At 34.7% G+C, this 24,729-nt stretch overlaps 1 protein-coding gene across 1 annotated transcript in view; it reads left to right on the top strand.

The window, feature by feature from the left end:
• Positions 1 to 21,566, top strand: part of LPIN2 (lipin 2) — a 32,331-nt gene extending 10,765 nt beyond the window's left edge. Inside the window, exons 9-19 of the mRNA XM_015823195.1 lie at positions 544 to 637; positions 2,525 to 2,594; positions 3,776 to 3,865; positions 5,142 to 5,221; positions 6,242 to 6,389; positions 8,162 to 8,310; positions 8,569 to 8,655; positions 9,386 to 9,538; positions 11,501 to 11,615; positions 15,442 to 15,545; positions 18,585 to 21,566. Coding sequence (XP_015678681.1) covers positions 544 to 637; positions 2,525 to 2,594; positions 3,776 to 3,865; positions 5,142 to 5,221; positions 6,242 to 6,389; positions 8,162 to 8,310; positions 8,569 to 8,655; positions 9,386 to 9,538; positions 11,501 to 11,615; positions 15,442 to 15,545; positions 18,585 to 18,729 — 1,235 coding nt within the window. The 3' untranslated portion in view covers positions 18,730 to 21,566. The remainder of the gene's footprint in view (positions 1 to 543; positions 638 to 2,524; positions 2,595 to 3,775; positions 3,866 to 5,141; positions 5,222 to 6,241; positions 6,390 to 8,161; positions 8,311 to 8,568; positions 8,656 to 9,385; positions 9,539 to 11,500; positions 11,616 to 15,441; positions 15,546 to 18,584) is intronic.
• The last annotated feature ends 3,163 nt before the right edge of the window (positions 21,567 to 24,729 follow it).

Here is a 24,729-nt window from a genome sequence, read left to right as displayed (position 1 = left end):
AGGGTATGGTTTCACATGCACGAATGTTGCTTGTGCAAATAGAGCTTTGCATGCTTGCCTGCCACTTGTGCAGCTGGTTCTCAACGGGCCATGGACGGTACCACTTCAGAGACTGGGGATTGGGTACCCCTAATATAAATAGTTACATACAGTTGCAAGAAATATATCAGCCTTTCTTTTACTTGCAGCTTTCTTCATTATTTTTATTAATTGTTTTAAAGTGTGGCATACATATTTTAACTATTATTATTAAATTATTTTAGGCACATTTTAGATTTATATGCTCTTATTCCCTACTACCTCCTTGAAGTAGTTAAAATATATAATGCTATAATGGAACGTATATGCTTCTCCCTGTACTAGAAAGTGCATGCAACGGGTATAGACAGAGCATAACAAATGAATGGAAATATTCTCAACAGCACAATGAGCATAACTGTGGCAAAAAGAGCATAATTATATAAGAGGAGCTAAAGGAAGAGATTGTTCGCAAAGAAGATGAAACATGTTTCATTCAATTGATGGAATATCTTTGCATTGCAGAAAAATTCATGGAACACATAATTACTTATCATGAATTTGCTGAAAATCCAAGTCTTATAGATAATCCTAACTTGGTAATAAAGATATACAACAGGTAATGTTATCTAAGTCTTCTGTTGCTAAATTATTTTATTCTAATTTTACTGTATTGACAGATAATGTGACTGGATACTTATTGGATATTTATCCTTAAAATAATTTAAAATTAAGGTTGAATTTTACTCAGAAAAGATAATGAGGCAATCTTATACAGTTAGTCCTTGAGTTACGAGTATAATGGAGCCTGCCCATTCCACTCGTAAATTGAAAACTCATAGAGTGAATCTCGTAAATCAAACGAGATCATTCCCTTGCTCGTTAAGACGCACACGGCTCATTAAGACCACACGAGGTATCTCAAGGTGGGGAAGGCCATGTCGGGCCTAGAGATGGAACAGGCCCCCAAGGCCTCCTCGACAAACTAAGAAACCTCATGCTTCCTCCTCCCTTCCTGCCACACCGGAGTCACTTGCCTTGCAAAATCTGTCTCCTCTCTGCTGCGCTTTCTTTCCTTTGCAAATGCTTTTCGTGCTGACAATGGAAGCTCCTGGGTGCCATAATATCGTGTGAGTTCAAACACCCATTCTTTGCAGAAGATACCATGGAAGCTTCCATTCTCGGGGAGGGAGAAGTGTTTGCCTCATTTGCATGGCTATGGGGCAAAGCGTGAAATTGGAGTCAATCGGGTGCAGGAACCAATACCGTCCGTGGCCCGGCTGAGCAGCTCGCTTGTGTGCACCGGAGTTAGTTTGAGGGCAGGCACGAAGCCTTCAAATGAGTGGGGAGGCATTGCAGGGTCAGGTCTTTTGCACCCGATCCAAGCCAGCAGTGGCGGCAACCACCTGAGCGGCCATGATCTCCTTCCCCAACCAGCTGCCCAACCTAGTCCTTGCCTGGCCGGCCGGCTGGTACAAATCCTCAACACTCTTCTCCTTGTCGTCCTTTTCACTCAAGTGGCGTCAGGATCTTGGGTTTCTCAGCTCCGTCTGAATGGAGGAAAGTGGAGGCGCAACAGCAAGATTGCTCTCAAACAATAAGACCCGGGTGCGCTGCTTGCTTGTGTGTGCCGGCCTTATTGAGAGCAATCCTGCTGCTGCACCTCTAGCTTTCCTCCACTAGATGGAGCCGAGAAACCCATACCGCTGCAGCTAATAAACTTCTTATCCAAAGGGAGACCTTGGGGAAACTGGATTCTCCCTCTCTGAGCAAATGGTTCAAAAGGAAGCAAATTGCTTCGTTTTCAAATGCCAGATAGGCGCACATAAACTTCTTATCCACATTCACTGGGTTTCCAAGGCTCCCATAGGCACTCAAACACCTTTTATCTGAATGGAGATCTTGGGGAGATGGGGAGCTCCATCTGTGTGCGAATGCAACACTTGAAAACTCAGTGAATTTGCTTTGTTCTGAACTGCCCATTTGCTCACAAAGGGAGAATCCAGTTTCCCCAAGGTCTCCCTTTGGATAAGAAGTTTATTAGCGGCAGCGGCTTGGGTTTCTCAGCTCCATCTGAATGGAGAAAAGCAGAGGCGCAGCAGCAGGATTGCTCTCAATAAGGCCGGTGCACACAAGCAAGCAGCGCATTTGCAAGCTTTCCTCCTCTCCCTCAAAGGAAAGAAACCGCAGCAGAGAGGAGACAGATTTTGCAAGGTGACTCTGGCGCGGCAGGAAGGGAGGGGGAAGCAGTTGTGAGGAGGGGGGAGGGGAATAGGGTGAATAGTGCAGAGCCTCTGTGGTGACTCGTAAGGGCAAACGACTGCCGTGGTGCTGTAATAGTCATAATTTCGGGACTTGCTCGTAAGCACTAGGGGGTGCTGATCACGTAACTTTGAATGTGCGTTAAGTGAATGCTCGTAACTCGGGGATTACCTGTACTTGCCAGAAATCTGAGAACAGACTACAAGAAATAAAACATTTTGATAAACTGTTATGTTTACAATAGGTATTATAATTGGGCATTGGCTGCTCCCATGATTCTCAGCTTGCAAGTGTTCCAGAAAAGCTTACCACAGGTAATTAAATGACAGTAAATATTCCATGACTATTCGCATTGTCATAGATGCAGAGACATATCAAAGTTTTGCAACAAGAAAGTGTTCAGGAGGGACAATCTCTGACAGAAAACACACCCAAAGAGATATTTGTGAAGGTAAAAATGCCAACTAAACAGTACTGGTGTGCATGGTGTAATTCAAAACCGGTAAGGTGGGGATGAAATGTTGAGATACAAAGGCAAAAAAGGCAAGGGTATGGGTTATGACATTGTCCTTCACATTTTATCATTGTTCAACAATGCAGTTTGTATTGGCTGTTCATGCAAACAATATATGAAAGATAATCAAGGTTCAGTTCCATATTTATCTGTGAAATTCACAAGATGAGTTGTTCTCAATCTAGACCACTTGAGAAAATGTAAGTATAAAAATCTAAGGAGGCCTCATATAACCTGCTTTGAACTGCTGTTACTACTGAAATATGATCATCCTCAAAATTGCAATCCCTTCTCTGATATAATAGTTAATTTGAAAACAGCTTTACTTCTTGTAATTTGGAACTGCATTCATACATGCGCCCCAGTGGTGGGATTCAAATATGTGAACAACCGGTTCTCTGTGTGGCTGCCGCTTCTGGAAGTCCGTTCTGGGCCTGGGCAACAAAAAATTAGCTATCAGTTCTGCCAAAGTGGTGCGAACCGGCTGAATCCCACCACTGCTGCGCACACATTAATGGATAAGTGGTGGAAGGTGTATGATATATTTAAATGAGGCTTAGTTTTGGTATTGCCATATTCATTGATATATCTTTGCCCATTATTTTTATGTGGTTGGATCATTTTTTGCCCCAAGTTCTGAGTTGTAGAAGAATTTTTTATTTTCATTTTTTTCCAGTGAGCTGGAAGAATAATAATATGCAAGTCAGAAAACATTATGAGAAATTAATGTGCATTGATATGACAGTGTCCTGCAATATGTAATACTGAAATGTGGTCAGGCAGAGGGGAGCTGTTTCTCTTTTTCTAGGGAGAAGAGAGTCCATGAAGGTTATACAATTGTCTCCAAATTTAAGCATGAGAAGTAGAAAGTTTAATATAATCAAATAATGATATTATTTGAAATATATTTCTGCATGTATTATGTTATGTATGTTGCAAAAAAGAAGATGATATTATGAATGTACATTAAAAATTCTTTAGACAACAATTGAATCCTGGATTAAAGATAAGATGCCGAAGAAGTCTGGAAGATGGTGGTTCTGGCGAAAAAAGGACAGTTTGATTAAACAGGTAAAAAAAAAACATGTTAGCTGTAAATCTGGATTAGTTTAGAGCAGTGGTTCTCAACCTTTTTAATGCCGCGACCCCAACCGGTCGTAAGTCGAGGACTAAACCGGTCGTAAGTCGAGGACTAAACCGGTCGTAAGTCGAGGACTACCCAACCGGTCGTAAGTTGAGGACTTTCCCTGCCCGGGAGCCCCGCTCATGCGTGGTTCCGCCCCCTGCGCCGGCCGAGGCGTAGCTGGCAAGCGGCAGAGACGGAGCAGGCCGACCACCAGCTGGCCCAGCCCAAGAGAGGTAAGGCACCCGCTGGAAAAGGGGGAAAAATGGCAGACAAAAAAAATGGCAGACAAAAAAAATGGCGGACAGCCTTGCTTGGCGACCCCCATGAAATGGTCGATCGACCCCAAATGGGGTCCCGACCCACAGGTTGAGAACCACTGGTTTAGAGGTTATATCTTAAGCTTTATACTTCATAGTTCAGAAATGTAGGTTAAACACATTCAGGTATGGAGTGAATTTTTATTTGTATAATTCACTTTGTGTCACTTGCATCACATACTCTCATATTAATTTAATGCAGTTTATATTTAATTTTAAAGTATTTATCATTAACTATATTGGCTGCAGAGATCTGTGCTAGGTTTGGGAGGGTTAGAAGATAGTGATTTTATTAGTCACATCAAACTGCTGACAATGTGTCTGACACTTTGCAGTATTAAAATATATGTCAGGTTTAACTAAAGCTGACAATTGCAAATTAACTCAACATCAGAAATGCTACAATGCATCTTTATCACATTCCCCCATCAACACTGTTTACTCCACATCTTCACATGTTATTGCATTTTTTCCTTTGGTGTTATTAGCAGTCTAGAACTGTCAAGAAGGAAACTTTCAACATAATACCAGAAAAAGTAATACATTTTGAAAATGCATAAGCAATTGCAGGCATTCTTTTCTAAAGCTCCTAGTTGAGTCTTATTCATCAATTGTATTGCTCTATTTTTCATATCAAACACCTTTTTTGTGTGTCTGTAAGTGTAATTAAAAAATTGTTGTATTCACAGTGTATGTTGTTATTTATAACTTTGGAGTCTGCTCTATAAATGTTGCATCCTGTTCTTGGTTTAGGAGTGATGTTAAACAAATGACTAAATATAATAATTGATGCTATTACAACTTTTTACAGCTAGATTGATACGTATTTCCGAAATGCAAGTTATCTTTCTGTTCAGGTGGTAATGCAAAATGATGTGGTCCTAACATACTCTTCTGATGCTAGCTTCCAGAAACAAAGGATGGGAAATCTGAGGCTCCAAAAGACAACCAATCAACAACTATAAAGGAACAACTTGAAAACCAGTATGTCACTTTGAAAATCAATTTGTGCTTAAAGACAGTATCTTGCCTTTCTAGAAAATTGGATTTTTTTAATCCATAATGTTGTGATATTTTGGCAGGATTGTAGGTATTGATAGTGCCTTTCATAAAAAAAGATTTTACCCTCAGTCTGTGGAATCTTCTAATAACACTTTTAAAATCCCTGTCCTGAACCCTGAAATGTGGTTATCAATTCTGAGCTACATAGACTAAGAAAATTTCATGACAATACTCCATCTTAATTATTTGCTGTTTCAAAAAGTGCTAGAATGCTATGGCCATTGTGGCATTTTTTATTTTTCTAAAATTCAGAATGTAAAAAAAAATAGTTGAGAAAATTACCAAAGATTAACTTCCAGGATTAAGGATCAACTTGAATTTGGATCTCTCAGGTCCTAGTCAAATACCTTAATAGCTACACAAGTTCTATATATTTGAATAGTTGTCACTAAACAGTATCTTAGCTAGGCTTAATTCAAGCAATGTTATAAATCCACTTTTTAAATTAAGGCACTGATTTATATATGTGTGTGTGTGTCTCTGTGTGTGTGTGTGTGTGTGTGTGTATGTATATGTATATATGATGAAAGCAGAACAAGCTAGAAATGGCCATCTTAGTCTCCCGATTTAATTCTTTAACTCTTTGTCAGAAAAAGAAATTTGGATATATATGTATATATATATATATATATATATATATATATATATATATATATATATATATATGTGTGTGTGTGTGTGTGTGTGTGTGTGTGTGTGTGTGTGTGTGTGTGTGTGTGTGTGTGTGTATATGTGTGTGTGTGTGTATATATATGTATATATATGTGTGTATATATGTGTGTGTGTGTATCTGTATCTAAATTGGTTTTGTCTTAAATTAGTAAAAATTATTCTTCCTTTTGCAATGTTTGATCCAAATATGCTGTTACATATTACAAACTATCAGGTGCTATAGTTAAATAAATCTCTGAAATATATCTTGGTATGTCTGCATCATCTTAGGCTTCCAGATGATGAATCTTCTAGTGATGATGAAGGTTCCCAGGAACTGAAACAATCCTTAATGGCAGATCCCATTCCATTTGAACATTCAAGCTCCGGGAACACAATGTCTTATAGAAAGTCACTTAGATTGTCTTCAGATCAAATTGTAAGTTGTTATTTTATTCCAACATTAAATATTTATGAATCTAGTTTAATAAAACTTAGCTAGAGTAGTTTTGATGAAAAAAAATACATCAGTGAAAAATTTCTGCATTAGATTACTGTTCAGATTGCAATTGAGATTATTAAAATCTGTTTGGATTTTGATCCTTAGAAAGATTTGATAAGAACTATATTTCAAGCATCTCTCAATTTGGTTTTTAATTGGAAAATTAATAATAATGAATAATAGGAATTTAAAAGTATTTGGGATATTAATACATAATCAGTGGTGGGATTCAGCCGGTTCGCACCACTTTGGCAGAACTGATAGCTATTTTTTTGTTGCCCAGGCCCAGAATGGACTTCCAGAAGCAGCATCCACACAGAGAACCGATTGTTCATATATTTGAATCCCACCACTGTACATAATGTATGGATTATTTTAAGGGGTGTGATGTCTCCATAGTTAAAAACTGAGCTTGTTAGCTGGAAAGCTGACAGCCCAGGTTTGAGACCCAAGTGCCGCATGATGGGGTGAGCTCCCATTACTTGCCCCACTTCCTGCCCACCTAGTAGTTTGAAAGCATGCAAATACGAGTAAATAAATATCACTTTGGTGGGAAAGTAACAATGTTCCATATGTCTCGGTATATAGTCATGCTGCCCACATGACCATGGGAATGTCTTTGGATAATGCTGGCTTCCTTGGCTAAGGAATGGAGATAAGCACCGCCCCCTAGAGTCAGGAACAACTGGATAGGGGAAACCTTTATTATGAATTATTTTACAATATTTTAATGCTATTAATTATTACTTAATTAGTACTAATTAAGTAGTACAATTAGTAATATCTCATCTCAATTTTGTCTCAATTGTATGCTGAGTGAAATAAGTACAAAACTAGAAACAGTTTTAAAAAATATCTTTCTTGTATATCCGCTTTTAATGTTCTTTTAGAGTTTAGAGTTAAGACTGCCTTGCATCTTAATTATTGTTCTGTTATTAAGGCTTGCACTGTTTGAAAAATAATGCTAACATAACTTCCAAAATCTTTAAAAGTTGGGTACATGCATCACAGTCTGGTTTGGAAGCATCACTGCTTCAGACAGGAAGGCAGTGCAGAAAGTGGTGAGGATGGCCGAAAAGATCATTGGCAGCTCCCTCCCTCCCATCCAGGACATAGCACAGAAGCGCTACTTGAGCAGAGTCCGTAAGATTATCTGGGACACTACACATCCTCTTCACGACCTGTTTTCCTTGTTACCTTCTGGGAGGAGGCTTCGTGGTATCAGTAGCAGAACATCCAGATTCAGCCATAGTATCATTTCATACAGCATTAACTTTGTGAACTCTCAAGCTTCCTCCTTCCGTTATATATTCAAGATGGACAGTATTTAATATGTATTTGTTATGTATATGTAGGGGTGTGGTCTATACATATGTTGTACATAGTATGTTTAGGTGTGTGTCATGTATGTGTTTCACTTTGAGAGCGGGCAACTAAATTTCATTTTTGATGTGTGCCATTGTGCCCACAGTAAAAAAAATGACAATAAAGGTTATCATCTTATCTTATCTTATCTTATGTAGTCCTCATCTTACCATGGCAAAAATGTTGTAAAATGGGGCAAAACTCACTTAACAACTGCCTCGTTTAGCAACAAATTTTGGGCTCAGTTGTGGTCATAAGTTGAGGACTACCTGAAATGTAAAATAATTTAGAAAGAAACTGTATGTTATTTTTAACTATCATGTTTACATCTTTTCATGTCAAAGGAGAAACTGAAGCTTAGAGATGGACCAAATGATGTTGTGTTCAGCATTACAACTCAGTATCAAGGAACTTGTCGTTGTTCTGGGACAATATATTTATGGAACTGGAATGACAAAATAATCATTTCTGATATTGATGGGACAATAACTAAGTAAGCTAAAATACAGTTTTCTTTTTGATGAAACTCTACAATGATGTTAACATTCAATTGCTTCCAATAGATACGCTTTGAATAATTGTTACTGAAAAGAACTGCTTTTAAATCCTATTTTGCTTGCCCTCATTCTTTTAATTCTGTTCAAGTATTTGAAGTTACTTGACCTGCTGATTTAATCAGAAAAATAAATTCAGTTAAGAACTGATAATATGAGTTAAGACCATTGATTGTTTTTATTTGTTTCTGGTTTAGATCTGATGCTTTAGGGCAGATTTTACCACAGCTTGGGAAAGATTGGACTCATCAGGGTATTGCAAAACTCTATCATTCTATTAATGAGTAAGTTATCAATGTTTGTAAAATAATTTTTGTTTGAGTTGTGTTGATAACCATTTCTATTCCATTTCTGTGTGCTAACATGGAAACTGAAAATTACATATGATACATTTATAGTATATAAACAAGTAAATGCTACTTTGAATATCATATATCACAACAGTATCGCAATGTGCTGTAAAGCAGAAGTTGTCAGACTTTTCTGATCCAGACTTCAGGGTGCAATCTCATTCAGTTCATTCTTTCCTCATCCCAGAATTCTAACAATGGGAGTATCAGTATATTTTGAATGTATTTTGTAGATTTTCAGTAACTGTGTTATGTAGCCTTGCTCTGAATTCTGTGTGCAAGAATTTATAGCAAACATGAAAAAGAAAAGACTTTTAAATTCCTTTTTCTTTTTGAGTTAACTGAGGAGCAACATGATGTTTGATGAAAAAGTAGCTTCTGTAGAAATTTGAAAGAAAAGGCAACCTGAACAATAACAGGCTCCGTTTCTTGCAGCATTTCAGAATGAACATAAGTTATTTCAGAGTAAAATAAAGCATATGTTACTCAAAGATACCTATTTAATATAGTAAGCTAGTTTCTACATTACTGGTTAAAGGATTAAAAAAAGATTGCTTTATCTTTGCAACTGCCCAATCATTACTAATCAAAGGAGTTTTCATTGTTTTTTGGACTACTTAATCAGGTAAGATTGTCATATTATTAACAAACCCTTTTTTCCTAGGAATGGCTACAAGTTTCTGTATTGTTCTGCTCGTGCAATTGGAATGGCAGATATGACAAGAGGATACTTACATTGGGTTAATGATAAAGGAACAATTTTACCCAAGGGTCCTTTGATGTTGTCACCTAGCAGCTTGTTTTCTGCCTTCCATAGGTATGTAAGTGAAACACATCTTATTTCTGATCATTTAGTGTTGTGCAAGACAACTTCAGGAACTGCAAGAATTGCTTGTGTCATTTATCCTGGTATGATATAGTGGCATTATTTTAATGCGTGGTTTCAGTTACATATACTTTATATTAAAATCCAGTTAGTCAGTCATGCTTTTAGGTTTGCAGGTAGTCCTTGACTTAATCATTCAGTGACTGTTTGAAATTACAACAGCACCATATGAAGGAATTTACAATCTGTGCCTGAAGTTACGGCTATTGCAGCACCCCTGCTGTTACGTGATCAAAAGGAAGGTGCATGGCAGCCTCCTGCATTTATGGCCATAGGAGTGATATGACTACCCCCGTTCTATGTCGTTTTGCCATCCTGCAGTGAAGCACGTCACTAATTGGCAGCAGTGCCAGGGATTGGCCTGAAGTAGAGATCTGGGGTCTTCAGCAGCATCAGCCAGCTCCCACTGCCCCTCAGGCTCCCCCACCCCCTGAGGTACCCGGCATTCCTTATCTGGGACTGTGGCCACTTAAACTGCAAAATTGCTTAAAAACCGCAATGGGAATGCAGTCGTTGCACGATTGCAGTCGCTGAGCAAAACATCACATGACATCCCACTTAATGAATGCTTCACTCAGTGATCCAGATTCTGGTCCCAATTGTGGTTGTAAGTTAGGGACTACCTGTATGTTCATTTCTTTGCCTCACTTACTTACAATTGATGACTTGTAAAGGCTTATGTTTTAAACCATATGCTTGAAGCATACTTATTTTTTTCAGCAATCATTCCTTCCAAGGTCTTTGAATGGTTCAATAGCTTTTTCCATATTTGCTTATTTTTTCGCATATCTATTTATTTTACTTACAAATATTTTTTCCATGAATTGCATTTATTTAGAATGTTCCATGGTTTTTGCCAAACATGTGACTGATTCTTCCCTTATTACCATGCAAAGGAAAATAACAGTCAGCTATCCGTGGTTTCCTAGATGACCTCAGTTCATACTTTCTGATGTAATTTTAGTTCTTTCATTTATAATCCATGATTCACCAATTCCATTCTACAAGATCAAATCACCTTTAGTTAGATCAGTTGCATCCTTTCTCTTTTCTCTTAATTTATGAACAAAGCTACCTTCCTTATAATTCATGCCAGTAGCTGACATAAGAGAAGTTTTGTAGATATTCATATGTTATGGGTGTCACCACAGATACTCAAATATTCTGAGTCTGAATTCCACTGGTTACCATGGTTTCAATCTTTTGCATTATGATTAATATTGACATGAATTGGATATAGAATAGATTTCTAGGCTTAATTCTCACTTTGCTACTAGCAGCATTTCCTGCTAATAACAATACCAGTCAATTTTAGCACATTTTAGCCAGTATGCACAAGCAAGAATCAAAGTCCAATTTTATGCTAAACATGCTCATAAATAGTGTCTCCAAGCTCACATCTCTAAACTAGAGAATATCTTGGCAAGACAGCATAAAATTATTTACATTTAACTAATTCAGAGGTATACTTAATGTACATGTTTATTAATTCATTTGTTTGCCGCTATTTCTGAAAGCTCTGAGCTGTTTACAAATCATATAAACTTTAAAAAATCAACAGCTAACAATATCAACTTGAACTGTTTTGATGGATAGTAATTCTACCAACGGTGTGCATTTCCATTGTTTCTGCCTTATGTTTAAATTAGTGATGCTGTTGGCTATTTTAAATTAGTGATGCTGTTGGCTATTTTATGTGAAAAACATGCCTGTTCATTTACCATCTTTTTAGGTTACATTTATTTTCTTATAAATTTTCAAAAATGTAAAGTGGTCCTAATATCACCTACAGAATATTTATAACTTATTTAAAATAAAGAAAATTGTTTCTAAATTTCACAAGAAATTCTGACAGTAAAGGGAACTAATCACATTTTGTATTTCTCCTTGTAGGGAAGTTATAGAAAAAAAGCCAGAGAAATTCAAAATTGAATGTTTGAATGATATTAAGAACTTATTTGCTCCATGTGAACAGCCTTTTTATGCAGCTTTTGGGAACAGACCTAATGTAAGTTACATCATCCTACAATTTGTTTCCTTTTGTACTAAACTATATTATTGAAATGAAATTATTGTTACAAGACAGGTTCCTACTATGGAAGGATGCATATCCTAGCAAAATTGGGCAATTTCCATTCTGTATCCAATGACTTTCCTCTGTCCTACAAATAATAATATACGAATAGTTCTCACTTAACAACCATTGTTTAGCAATTCTATGAAATTACAGTGGTGTTGAAAAAAGTGATATATGACTTTATTTGGACTTGTGACTATCACTGCTTTCCATGGTCTTATGATTATCATTTGAGACCTTCCCACCCAGCTTCCAACAAAGTCAATGGGAAAGCTAGCAGAAGGTCACAAGTCCTGTCGGGTGTATTTGTTTGAGGATTGCTATCAGGACAGCTGTTGCTAAGTGAGGCTTACTGTGATGTTTTGCTTAACAACTGCTTCACTTAGTGACTGAGTTGCAGGTCACAATTAGTCTTAATAAGTGAGGACTACCTGTAAAGTTAATTTGGTCTTAATTTTTCCATTAAATCTAGACTCTATAGCAGAGGTCACCAGCCTATGGACTGTGGCCCATTACCAGGAGTGGTCTCTTGGCCACCAGGCCGCGCGAGTGGCTGGCCAGTGCACGCGTGCGTGTGCATGCGCTTGCCCCCCCTTATGCCACATTTGCATGTGCGCACATGGACACATAAAGGTGCCTGTCCTTCCTTTTCCCACCGGGCCGCCAACCCAAAAAGGTTGGAGACCCCTGTTGTATAGCAATGAATTGCATCAATTCCTTATTTTTAGAACACAGATATTTTTCAAAAATACATGACAAACTCATATTCTGGATCCATTTCTTAAAACCAGGTCAGTAAGTGTTTTCTCAATCATATAAAATTACTTTGCTGTGGGTTAAGGGCAATAGAACAAAAGGTTTTTATACGATGACAAATTCCATACTTGAAAATAGAATTCAATATCACATTGAGCTCCTTAAGTATAATATTTCATTCCAAAAATGTAATGTAATCTTCAGATACTTTAAATCTATAGTATGTGTATTTTTTTCTGTAAAATGTTTTCCTTTTGTCATGCTTATTTTATTTCAATCATATCTAGTTTTTCTTCACTATATAGTCAACTATCTTTTTTCACTGTTAGTAATGTTATTTTATAAAATTAGTTGCATCTGCTCTATATTTGATTTTCTCTGTCTCATTAATTAATTAAACAAACCTATATAGACACCCATCTATCAGAAGGTTCTTTTGATGGCAGACAAAAATAACGTTTATAGCTTATTGCAAATAAAAGTAACATTTTTAATCTTTTATTGATTTTTAAGAATTACAATCTTTAGTGGTTAGTAAACAACATGTCTCGGTTCAGATATTTAACATTAACTTCTTCAATATAAATCTGTTCAGTACTACACAATCCTGTATTTTTTCCCCTCATTACAGTTACAATTTTTGGTACTATTGATGTATACAGAGTTAGATATAAGCATCTTCATCATATTTTACTAATATACAAATAATAATATCAATTCATAAATCAATATCCTTGTTACGGTTTGATTTCCCATCAGTATTTGAAATATCTTTGTCAGTTATAATTTTCTCAATATTAATTACATTTATATAGCTAAAAGTTTTATTCATACCAATCCTCTTATTTCCATATTTCCCATATCAAAAAAAAAGAAACAGAAAAAAATGCTATTTTAGTTCTAAATCATATCTTTCATTATAAAAGACTAATTATTCCTAAGGGTTATCCGTTCTTTTAATCTTATTCAAACAAGTATTTAAACATATAATGCCCCCTCTAAAAGGTCAAATCTTCTGTTTTTTTAAATCTGACTCTCACTTTCTTTCTTTGCCAAGTAGATTTCCAAGCCAGGGCAATTAGATTGCCCAGGAATTTTCTTTCTATTTTTGTAAAAATTGCTTGACATGAGGAAGACAATTTATTTTTTTTTTGGGGGGGGGGAGGGGGGAATTCTGCCCATTTAACCAACACCCTCAATTTCTCTTTTCATTCCCTGTCTTCCAAGTTGTGACATTTCCTCTAACAGCTCTATATTCCATTTTTAAAAATCTTCCTTGCCATCAGATGTATTTTGCAGACCTAAGGGATAAAGGGTCTTTTGCATTTTCATTGTTATGGCTAAATCTTGCAGTATTTTGTTTATATATGGTTTTTTATATTTTCCTTCTTTTATCTCTTCCGTCTCTAAATCCATTTTCTCTATTTCATCTTCTGATTTCTGGTTTATTTGTTTATACTTTGTGGTCGTTATCTGGGAACTTTCTAGTGTAGATTTAATTTGGAGATTTGCTCATTTATATTATCTAAATTGTTTTTAGTTTCATTATGATTTCTTTTTATGTCCTCTTTGTATGCAACAATTGTTTGGTAAATTAGTTGTAACATAGAGTATATTTCCTTCTGAAAATTATTTGTTTTTTCTTGAGACATGGTTTCTGGAGATCTTCTAGTATCACCAGTCTCAGTAAGAGTAGATCAAAATTTCCTCTAGTTTTCTGGTCTTTATATGTAGCCATTATAATCCAATAGATTCCAGAGTATAGATCCAGTCCTGAAAGCAATATTTTATAGTGATCCTTTGTCTCAAGTATCCAAAAATTGTCAGTCAGGCAAGGTTGTAATCCACAATGTTCAAAGTGTTCAAAATATTCAACCTCTCTGAAAACAGCTCAAAAGTCTCTTCCATCCAGGCGTAGTCCAAAGTAAATTTTTTCTTTCTCTCCCACTAGCTCTTGAGGTTAAAAGTCCAAGCTCGGTAGTTATTTATAATCCAAGAAGGTCAGGATAATAAGTATGCCAAAATATTTTCCTTTATTGCCAGCTGTTCTCCCAAGCTAGGAGTCACCAAGCAGCCAGAAAGCAAATTATAGTGCTGTACACAAATCCACCACTAGATGTCATTCAAAGTCCATTTTCCACTCTTAAGACAAAGGATTGATTTCTTATATTTCGCCTCAATTTTCGCCTCAATTTTTTTTTAAAGAGAAAATCTTAATGGTTATCCCAGTTTTCAAATTTATCAAAACTGTAGCTTTATGTTACTTCCACTTCAGTATTGTATTTTTCTGTCCCACATAAAATTAAAATGCCGCTTCCTCACATTCGGAGGTTTTTAGCTTCTTGGGAGCCTTTCCCAGGAAATTCAGTTGTAAAATAGTAAAGAAAGGATCAATATTCTCATCCAGTTCCAAACATGCTGTTTACGATGTGTTAATTGGTGCTTTTTATTCTTTGGTTGTCAGCAGCTAATGGCCAGCCAAGAGAATGTAGCCAGTCTTTCCCCTGCCGGTTTGGAGGGCTTTCCTTGGATCAAATGGAAAGACCGCCATCTCTCTGTGATCAACAAGGCACTCATCCTTTTCATTGCCTCTTCAGGGCGATTTTAGGCCCTTTTTAGGGCCCCCAGCAGGGCGAAATTGGGCACAGAAGGCAGAGCCCTGCCTTCCTGCGTCCCGTCCCGCTGTGATGCAAAACCAGAAGTCAAAAGTAACATTTTCTAATCATATCCTTGTTTGGATTCAGGTCTTCAGCTGATAGTTGCTTTCTCAATCAACTCATTTTTTCAATGAGTTGATATATTTTCAGAAGATTGGGAGGGTAGAAATGTTAGAAATTAATATCTTTCAACAGTAATTAGTTAACTATTTTAAATTAACCAAATTTAGAACTATGTCAAAATTATTGTGAGTGCCTATGTAATTTAGTATAATATTGATAAGTAATAAAATTGGTATCATCTCCTATGGACTGAAATACAGTTAAGTTCTGTTTATTTGCAGGATGTCTATGCCTATATGCAAGTTGGAGTTCCAGCCTGCAGAATATTTACAGTTAACCCCAAGGGTGAACTTATCCAGGAACAAACAAAAGGAAACAAGTCTTCGTAAGTATAGGATTTTAAAAACAGACTGGGCAAGATTACAATATTGTGTGAAGTTATGTTTGTTATTAATTTACAATGTGTAATTGTAAATTGACTGATAGCTAAAGAACTGCATTTCTTTACTCTAGCACAAAAGGGGTGATTAGAACTTTAATTTTAGAAAGTTACAAACAGATTAATTGTCCAGGTGGATTTTAAATATGATTTTAGAATTAAATATTACAGTTATTATATCCTTCCCATAGCAAAATGCTCTTGTTTTGATTTTATTTTTGAAAAATTACAGAACGAAGCAAAATATTCTTAGCACTGAGTATGTTGAAGGATATTTCTGAACAGTGGACCTAGAAGTTAATTTTAATAGTCTTTGCCTCTATGCATAGTCTCGGTCTAAAAAGATATTATGGAGAAAGAACAAGTATTACCTAAAAAAAAATCAAGACTGAATTAAAAATGGATTTACAAATTACAGCAACAAGAATAACATGGAAAAAGATGTTACACTGGGCATACAAAAGAAATTGGCTGATGTCTTAATAACTAAAAGGGTTCTGGTTAAAACATACAACAAACCCAGAGAGTAACCTGGATTTTCTTATATTGGATTTAAATTTGGGGGGGAAAAGGCACAAAGAAAAAATAAAGTAGATATGCTGTCTTTGGTAATCCTTAATGGACTTTTGCTGATCAGGACTGAAATGAGACTTCAAGGATTTGTTTATAGATAAGAGATGGGATATGGAAAGTAGACATAATTTGTTATACTTTAAGAGAGGATAAGTTATTAAAACTATTTATAATGATAAAAAGGGAAGTCATTTCCTTATATATTTTTTATTATTTTTTCTTTTCTATTTTTTCTGCTCCTATTTCCTTTTTCTTTTTAATTTGTATTAGATTTTATCTTTGCAATTGAAATTAGTAATAAAATTATTACTGAAAAACAATAGTGGGTGATAGCTTCAGATGAATATTATTTGAAGCCATTTTAATTAGATTTCAGGGCTGGATTTGGGATCAAAACAGTGGATGCTATGATGAATGGTCTTCTCTGGGGAAATGAAATGGGGAGAACCTTCTGAATCTTTCAATACCTTTGATACTATCAGTGATGGTATCCTAATGGAATGGCTTTATTAAGTGGGATTTGGTGGTCAGAATAAAAAAAAAGCCACCACTCGTTCATGTTGCATAGTATAAACATTCTAATTTGCATGAAGCTTCTAATGATTCATAAATTGGTTAATATTTCCTAGATTTCCAAGTCTCAGTTTGGTGAAAAAGGAAATAATAATAATAATTATTATTATTATAATAAAAATAAAAATAATAGTTGGAAGGGACATGGAGGTCATCTAGTCCAACCCCCTGCTCAGGCAGGAAACCCTATACCATTTCAGACAAATGGCTGTCCAGTCTCTTCTTAAACACTTCCAATGTTGGAGCATTCACAGCTTCTTGAGGCAGGTTATTCCACTGGTTAATTGTTATTACCTACATGACTTTGAACCAAAAGAGATGCTTTCACCTGTGAGAAAACTACAGACCAAAGACAAATTAGATTTAACCCTCTCTCTTTTTAAAAGCCCAGGAAAGAAGGATATTCGTGCTTCTAATGGCTCTGCTGCCTGGTTTTCTCAGGGTTTTTATTATCTCTGCTCACTACTTAGGATGTTGCTTTCCCTTTAACTCATGTCTGAACTCTTTCAGATGTTTTCTCTAAATTCACTAGATATCTGTGATAAATTTGTACATATCTACCTCATGGAGGTTTCACCTTATGATTAGCTTGAGCTCTAGGATTGTGAGCATTTGCAACTTTGGATTTGTTATGCCATCTTCATTGTGTTCACATATGTGCAAACAGACAATTGTGTTCACATATGTGCAAATAGACAATAAAATTTAACATTTGTCAGTCTCATTTTATTATGCCTGGTAGACTTGTAAAAAAGCCAGAAAATGTAGGGTTGATGATGATACAAGAATTTTACAAATTGAAATAAGAACTATTTTTGCTGGGATGAATAACTAGACAAACAACTGGAGAAGAGCCACTGAAGAATATTATTATATATGAGTACTGCTGCAAGATATTACAGGCACAAAATGGAATGACTTTAAAATATAAGCAGTTCTCAACTTACAACTGTAATGGAGTTTGCCCATCAAGGTTCTGAGTCATGAGAGTAGTGAAACGAGTTGGTCTGTAACTATTTTGTGTTGGTTAAGTGAATGTTATGGTTGCTAAAGTAAACCACTGGTTTGCTATGGGCGTGGTTTTGCCAAAAATTGGAAATAAATGCTGGTTTTTAGCAAAACCTTTGTAAAACATGGTCATGTGATCATATGATGCTGCAAACAGTGGCTATGTTGCTGATCACCTGAAGTTTGGTCACAAGACTGTCAGAACTTTGAATCCAGGTCATAAGTATCCCAAGGTTGTAACTTTGAACAGTTGCTAAATTGAGGACTAGCTGTACTTACAGTGGAGGAATGGTTGATGAAGATAATGGAACTAGCAAAGAAGGCAAAAGAAATTTGCTTGCTTATAGAAAACCAACTACTATTTTTATTAACGCATGGGATAACATGGGCTTTTGGCTGAGAAAAAGAAAAAATGAATTTGTGATTTTTGGATCTGATCATTAGAAAGAGTAGATTATGGAAAGAAGGAAATTATATACCCTTGGAGAAAGAGGATAAATATAAATGCATTTATAACTTCTGCTGAGAAGATTGAAAGCAGCTGTTTGTAATTTTTCTCTTTTGTTTTTTCTGTATATTTCTTTCCTTTGTTTCTTCTTTTCTTTGCACTTTTTTCTTTTTCTGAGTTTTATATGTTTTTACACTTGTATTTATAACCTTCAAATGTATATTTATGAATGTAGCATTTGCTAAGACTTGAATATCACTGTTATCCTTTGCATAAGTACAATTAAACTTAGTGGGGCAAGCTTCTTGATAGTAAGTATATATAATATTGTGCTATAAAATCAAGATAATGCATTAATATTTTTTAATTTGTTTTCTACACAGCTACTACAGATTAAATGAACTTGTGGAGCATTTGTTTCCATTAATTAATAAAGAACAGAGTTCTGCTTTTGTCTGCCCAGAATTCAGCTCTTTTTGCTACTGGAGAAAACTGCTTCCTGAAGTGAATATGGAAGATTTAGCTTGAATAGAATCACTCATACACAGAGCTTCTTTCTGGAGAGGTCATTATACCGTTTTGGTACCATATGTCTTATTAAATGCAAGAAGAGCTATTCGTTGATACAAACTAGTGAAATTCAAAACTATCTCCTTTGTTCTTTACTCAAGCCCGCTGTTTTTTTAAAGATACTGGAAAAATAACCTTCTGAAATAGCAAATTTTCAAAGTAAGGAAAATGGATGAATTTAGCTTTTCATCTTCAAGTGTATATGAAATACAAAAAAAATGTGGAACTCGTAGCATTTCTGTTTGGTGTGCTATAAGAATTCTGGATAATACTCAAAATAGCATTTAAGGTGTTTTAGATGCAACAACTGAGAACATCATGCAATTTTTAATGTGTGTCTTAAGAATGTAGTGGTTAATGGATAAATCTAGAAAAATGAAATCAAAGTAAAATGCTATTTTTAATTATGCATTTATGCAGGTTTGCCTTTAGCAGTTTGTTTAAATCCTACACAGTATGATAGACCTGCCTTGAGCTTTTTACTTGCAGCACTTTTTTCTTTTGTAAGCTACAGTACTACCTGAAATTGAAAGTCTACAGAATGGTAAGAACTTCTTTGCTGCAAAATGAGCGATTGTTGCCATTTCCTAATTAAGTTTAGTTTATGTATGATGGAAAAGTTACTAGGCAACACATATAGAAAATGTTCAGGAATAAACCTGTTTTCTAAATAAAAGGCAATACATGCAGTCAATTTTTAAAAGTGGGACTGCTGCTTTGCTTTTCAGGACCTCTGCATCAGGGTTTTTCAATTTGATAAAAAAGGTGCAGGTCAGTGAATTATTTTGAAACTGCTATAAATGTCACTTCTGATTAAATATTTTGTATTAGCTGCACAGTAAATCTCAAAAAATAACCAAAGTTCTGGATTAAGTAGCAGTTGTCTTACATTCTTTCATTTGTTTTCCACTGCTGAGGTTTTTACCCTTACGTCCTAGCAAAATAATTTTAAAGACTATCTTAAAGTTTATCTCAGATTTTAAGAATGGATAGGCAACACTTGTGAATGGGTGTTTTTTTATGGACACTGAAACATATGTAAATATATCAAACGATAAGGTCTGCTATTGATTTGAGTTCATGTTGCAGTAGTGTTTAGAAAGTGTTTCACAATATTAGGAGGAATGGCTTATTTTCTATTGAATTTGTATAGAAAATATATCTGAAAAAAATAGAAATTTCAAGGTATGGCATTTTTTACACTATTTTAAGTGTACAGATTCTTAACACCATGAAATAAACAGTGTTTGGGCTGCAGTGTAGTATTGTTGAAACAAATATACATCCTGTTGGAAGATTAACAATATTCTCAATGTATGCTGAAATTATATAATTCTGATTAGTCATTGCCAATTGTACTATATCAAATTCATTAGTGTATTATGTAATCACGTTCATATTTGATAAAGCATTTTCTTAGATTAAAATTCAGTAAAACAAAGAAAAATTCCATTAACATCCACAAAAGATGTGATATTTGTTCTACACTGCAGTGGTATTTAATTTGCATTTTAGTAATGTTTTATAAGTTCATTTTGATAAAGTGAATCCCTAACAATATAATGAAGTCATCTGAAGTTAATTTTTCTGTGATAAAGTGGCTGGTATGGAAAAAACCTATGGCTTATTTTTGAATGTTGAGAATTTCCAAATTTCTTTTCAAGGAAGAATTCCATTACACAGTTATATGCACTCAGAATTCTGCTCTTTTCTTTGTTAAATTTACAAAGTGCTTGAGTCATCCTGATCTAAACATTACTTTTCATTGCAACAAGTATACAAGTCTTAACTTGGTGATTATTTATTATCTATTTAAATCTTTCTGGATAACATATTAGACAATTGCATATTAAGTTTGGGTTTTGCCTGAGCTGGCCAGTGATTAACCTTGTCTCAGTATTCACTTTCTGATAGAGCTCATCTTTAATCTATTTCCTGGTAGCAAATACTGATGAGTTGGGAAACAATCCTTGTACTGTTTCTGTTTTGGATCAGTACATGTAAGCTAATTCTTTCTGTGAAAGAAATGGACATTTATGTTTATTTACTATGTCGGTCTGTTTTTTCAAGAGTAATTTTACTTTAGGAATATAATGAATTGCTGCTCCGGTCAATTGGAATAAATTGGAATAAATAAATACTGCAATCTAAATGAGCTGAAAATCTTGATCTGAATCTCTGCAGATTTTTTTTTTAAAAAAAACATAAAACAGGACCCAGAATGTTGGTGTTTTGTATTGTCAGACAAAGCTCAGTTTTCCTATTTCTTTCTGTTCAGGCTGTCCAGAAGACAGTAAAAATGTATAAAAATGAATAGATAAGCTTTTTTAAAAAAATGTTACTGTTAATATATTGGTTGAAAAAATCTGTCTTCATTTGGAAAATTAATATTTCACTAAATTTCATGACTCAGAATTGGGTAACTCTAAAGTCAATTCAATTAATATGATGTATCATATATAGGTTATTAGAATGTGTAAACTAAGGTCTTAAAATAATGCCAAATACAGTAAAAATACCTGAAAACATATGTTTTTTCTGACCTTACAAGTAAGAAAGTTGGCAAAAATCTTGAGACTTTTTAAAAACAAACTCTACACTTGATCAGTTCAGATTTTGAGAAAGAAGAAAACTCTTGAGAACATTCTTGTTAACTGTAGTTGGATTTTTCCTTTGATACAATATTGTTTACTTATTAATCAATAAACATTCCAGAACAGTGATTTTTGGTACAAACTGGATGTATTCGGAAAAATGTCATATCAAAGTGTTTAATAAAGTTTATAGTAAAATTGCACCTAAGTGTCTTAGTGTTTCTATAGAAATGTTTATAGCATAAATAAATACTTATAAATATTATGGGGATTAAAATTCAATTCTAAATGCAGGAGGAGAAACTCTATAGTACCAAGTATTTGGGATAGGACAAGAGAATGAAAAATGAGTGTGTTAAAACCCATTTTGATGTTAATTTTGTTCTACTGAAGAACCAAATAACAATACAGCTATTGCCATTGTATAAAAATAGTTCACATTCTAGTGGTTGCACTTGTGGTTGGGTGCTGTATTCTATAGCCTATACAGTTGTTTGGCAGTTGTAGTAATATTAGCAAAATTGTCAGTGTGCAATGGAAATATAAACATTTCCATCTCAGGATAAATAAAATAATAATTTAATCCTTACTGGAGGAAAGCGGGGAGTGGGGGAAGAAGTACTGGAAAGAATCCAAAGAGCATGGTGCATATTCAGGATACAAAATACTGAGTTGATATGAAAAAAGAATATAAAGGCTAGAAATTGGAACAAAAATACTCCACCATTTCTACTGTTCTCCCACTTGAATGTTTTATTGCATATGCAATAAATATTTAGAATGTTTTTAACTGAGTCCAACAAGCATCAGTAAGAATTCAGCTATTATATGCAAATATTTGAAAACTATGGTGAAAACATATAAAGTGATTTGCCTTTGACATTTCCTAGAAATATGAAATGTGAACTGCATAAATCCCATAAAATATGAAGATAAACAAAGATGAAGCCAATTATTGGAGAAAAAGGTGAAGTGACTGGACTTGACAAAGTTGGATGGTGAAAAAGATATGGGAACTATTTCTTCATTAAAGTATACTGTATACTGCAGCAATTTTTCAATTGAAAATAAACACTTGATACTTAAACATTGCTCTACTTTTGAATACACTCATGCTAAAGGAACAACTGAACAACCATATGCAAAATCAATTTTGTGGAAGACCAAGTACAAATGGGTACATTCTCATTTTGCTGAAATAGCTTATAAAATTTGAAAACATTCATGCAAAACCAAATCTGAAAATGACATACAGAATGTTGTGAATAACAATATATCAGGCACGAAAGACCAGGTCCACACATGAAGGTTCAATTAAACTGATTTAGTGCAAAAAGCCTGTGCACAGGAATCTTGTCAACTAGGGTTAACACTTGTTTAGTTAGATGAGGATCAACAGCACTCAAGGATTGGATATAGTTTTCTTGTGGCTGTGTAGGGATTCTAGGCTGATCACCCTTTTCACTCCGCCCCAGGTTCTGCCATCCCTTCTATAAGAAGTTATAGGCCCTTCTATTGAAAGCAATGATACATTAGCAGCCTGGACAAATAATACACTTTTGAGTTTTATTAACTAGTCCTAAAATGCTTGAAATATAATATTGTTTCTAAATGTGAGAAGTAACTCCCAGAAAAGAGTTTTTCTAATTCTAAAAGCTGATTTTTAACTTCAAATGTTAAAGAAACAAAGCAGCTGTTCACAATGATTAATTGTAATAAAAATCTTTCTAAAATGTATAGTGCTATGGCCCTCTTAGGCCCTTATTATTGTCTGACAGCATTGTGTTATTTTTAAATAAATCTGAATAGATTACTTTTTTAGAAATTAAAATTACCAGCTTTGCATTCAAGTAGATCCAGGTGAAATGGTAAAACAGAAAGCAATCACTTATTGATTATGGAGTGGTGATAATTTTACTCGACTTAAGTGAACTGCAAAAAATGAACAATTTAGTACTTACATGTTTTCATAAAATTCTGAAGAAAATAATGTTTCTAGTTTTGAGGATAGAAAACATTTTTCTGCATATGTATCATTTTAAAAATGAGCTCATCTTTCAGGAGGAAGTTTGCTTTATGTTGCTTAGAAACAATTCTTCAGGGATGGCTCATGGAACAATGAAGGACATAACTATTTCTGAGACCTCAACAGGGAAGATTAATGAGAAATAATAGCTCTTAGCTTCATTTGTAACTTACAAAGTAGAAGAAAAAAAGTATTATTTGGCAGGCTGCTATTACCATAGTATGCTCTAAAAGTACTTCTTATGAATGAATAATACAGTTTTGTGTTCTCTTGTGAGCTTGTAAATTATTAAAATGCTAAATAAAGAAGTCCTGGAAAAAAGAAAACATTTGTTATAATAATTGTAAAAGCTGATGCAAATATTGGATACATTTTTTAAAAAAATGGATTCAGATAATACAGAATTGGTAGAAAACTGACAGAGGAAATGAGAATTTTGAAAAATTAAAATAATTCTGTAAAAATTAACAGTATTATAGAGATGAGACAGCTATGAAGAATGAAGTTCTTAATTTTAATCTTTCTTTTGTGTTACACATACTAGATATAGGCAATAAACATATTAGATTCAAAATTGTGTTCTTTTAATATTGTGTGTTAAATAAGGCACAACTGAGCAGAGTCAGACAAGCTACTAAGCCACATGCCATAATTTATAATGGATGTTTTCACATTGCAAAGCTATAAACTATAGTTTACAAATTGTATGATTTATGCAGTCATGCATGCCAACTTCTCAATTTTAGCCTCACATGAGGGACAATACGACTCATTACACAGTTGTTGCAATGATCTCAATAGCTAACTCAGGAATAGAAAAATGGGTGTAAGCTGAATTTTAAAAGCCATCTGGAAGTATTCTGTTCACTTTCTGACAAAATACATTAAAAAAGAGAATAAGAGGTAGAAAAAAAGACAGCCTTCTGCAGTTCTAGCTCTTACTGCAGCAGATTATCCAAGATGAAGTGTCCTTGGAACAGAAATGAAGCCCCCATCCTTGAATGAGATAAGCAGCCTTCAAGCAACAGAATGCTTGCATTTCTTAAAACGCAAATGACCAAATCTTCATGAGAATTCAGGTGCATACATAAAGATTTTGTGAAATGTGGCTATCACTCAAAATCTCAACCATTTTTAATTTTGGAAGACAGTGATGGGTGCCCTTCACTAGATTTTCAGATTTTGTGATATAACCAACTGTCATGAAATCTGTTTGGGAATGAAGTCCCTTTTAAATCATATGCAAAGTATCCCTGTGATCTATACTACTAGTGTAAACTCCCAGTAGCTAAAGGAAGCTAATAAAAATAATGCATGAGAAAGAGTTGCTAGAGACAA

The sequence above is a fragment of the Protobothrops mucrosquamatus genome, unplaced genomic scaffold, assembly GCF_001527695.2.
Source record: "Protobothrops mucrosquamatus isolate PMUCROS unplaced genomic scaffold, P.Mucros_1.0 scaffold1795, whole genome shotgun sequence".
Taxonomy (NCBI): Eukaryota; Metazoa; Chordata; class Lepidosauria; order Squamata; family Viperidae; genus Protobothrops; species Protobothrops mucrosquamatus.
Note: the sequence above shows the minus strand (reverse complement) of the source record. Positions and strands in the feature narration are given on the sequence as shown.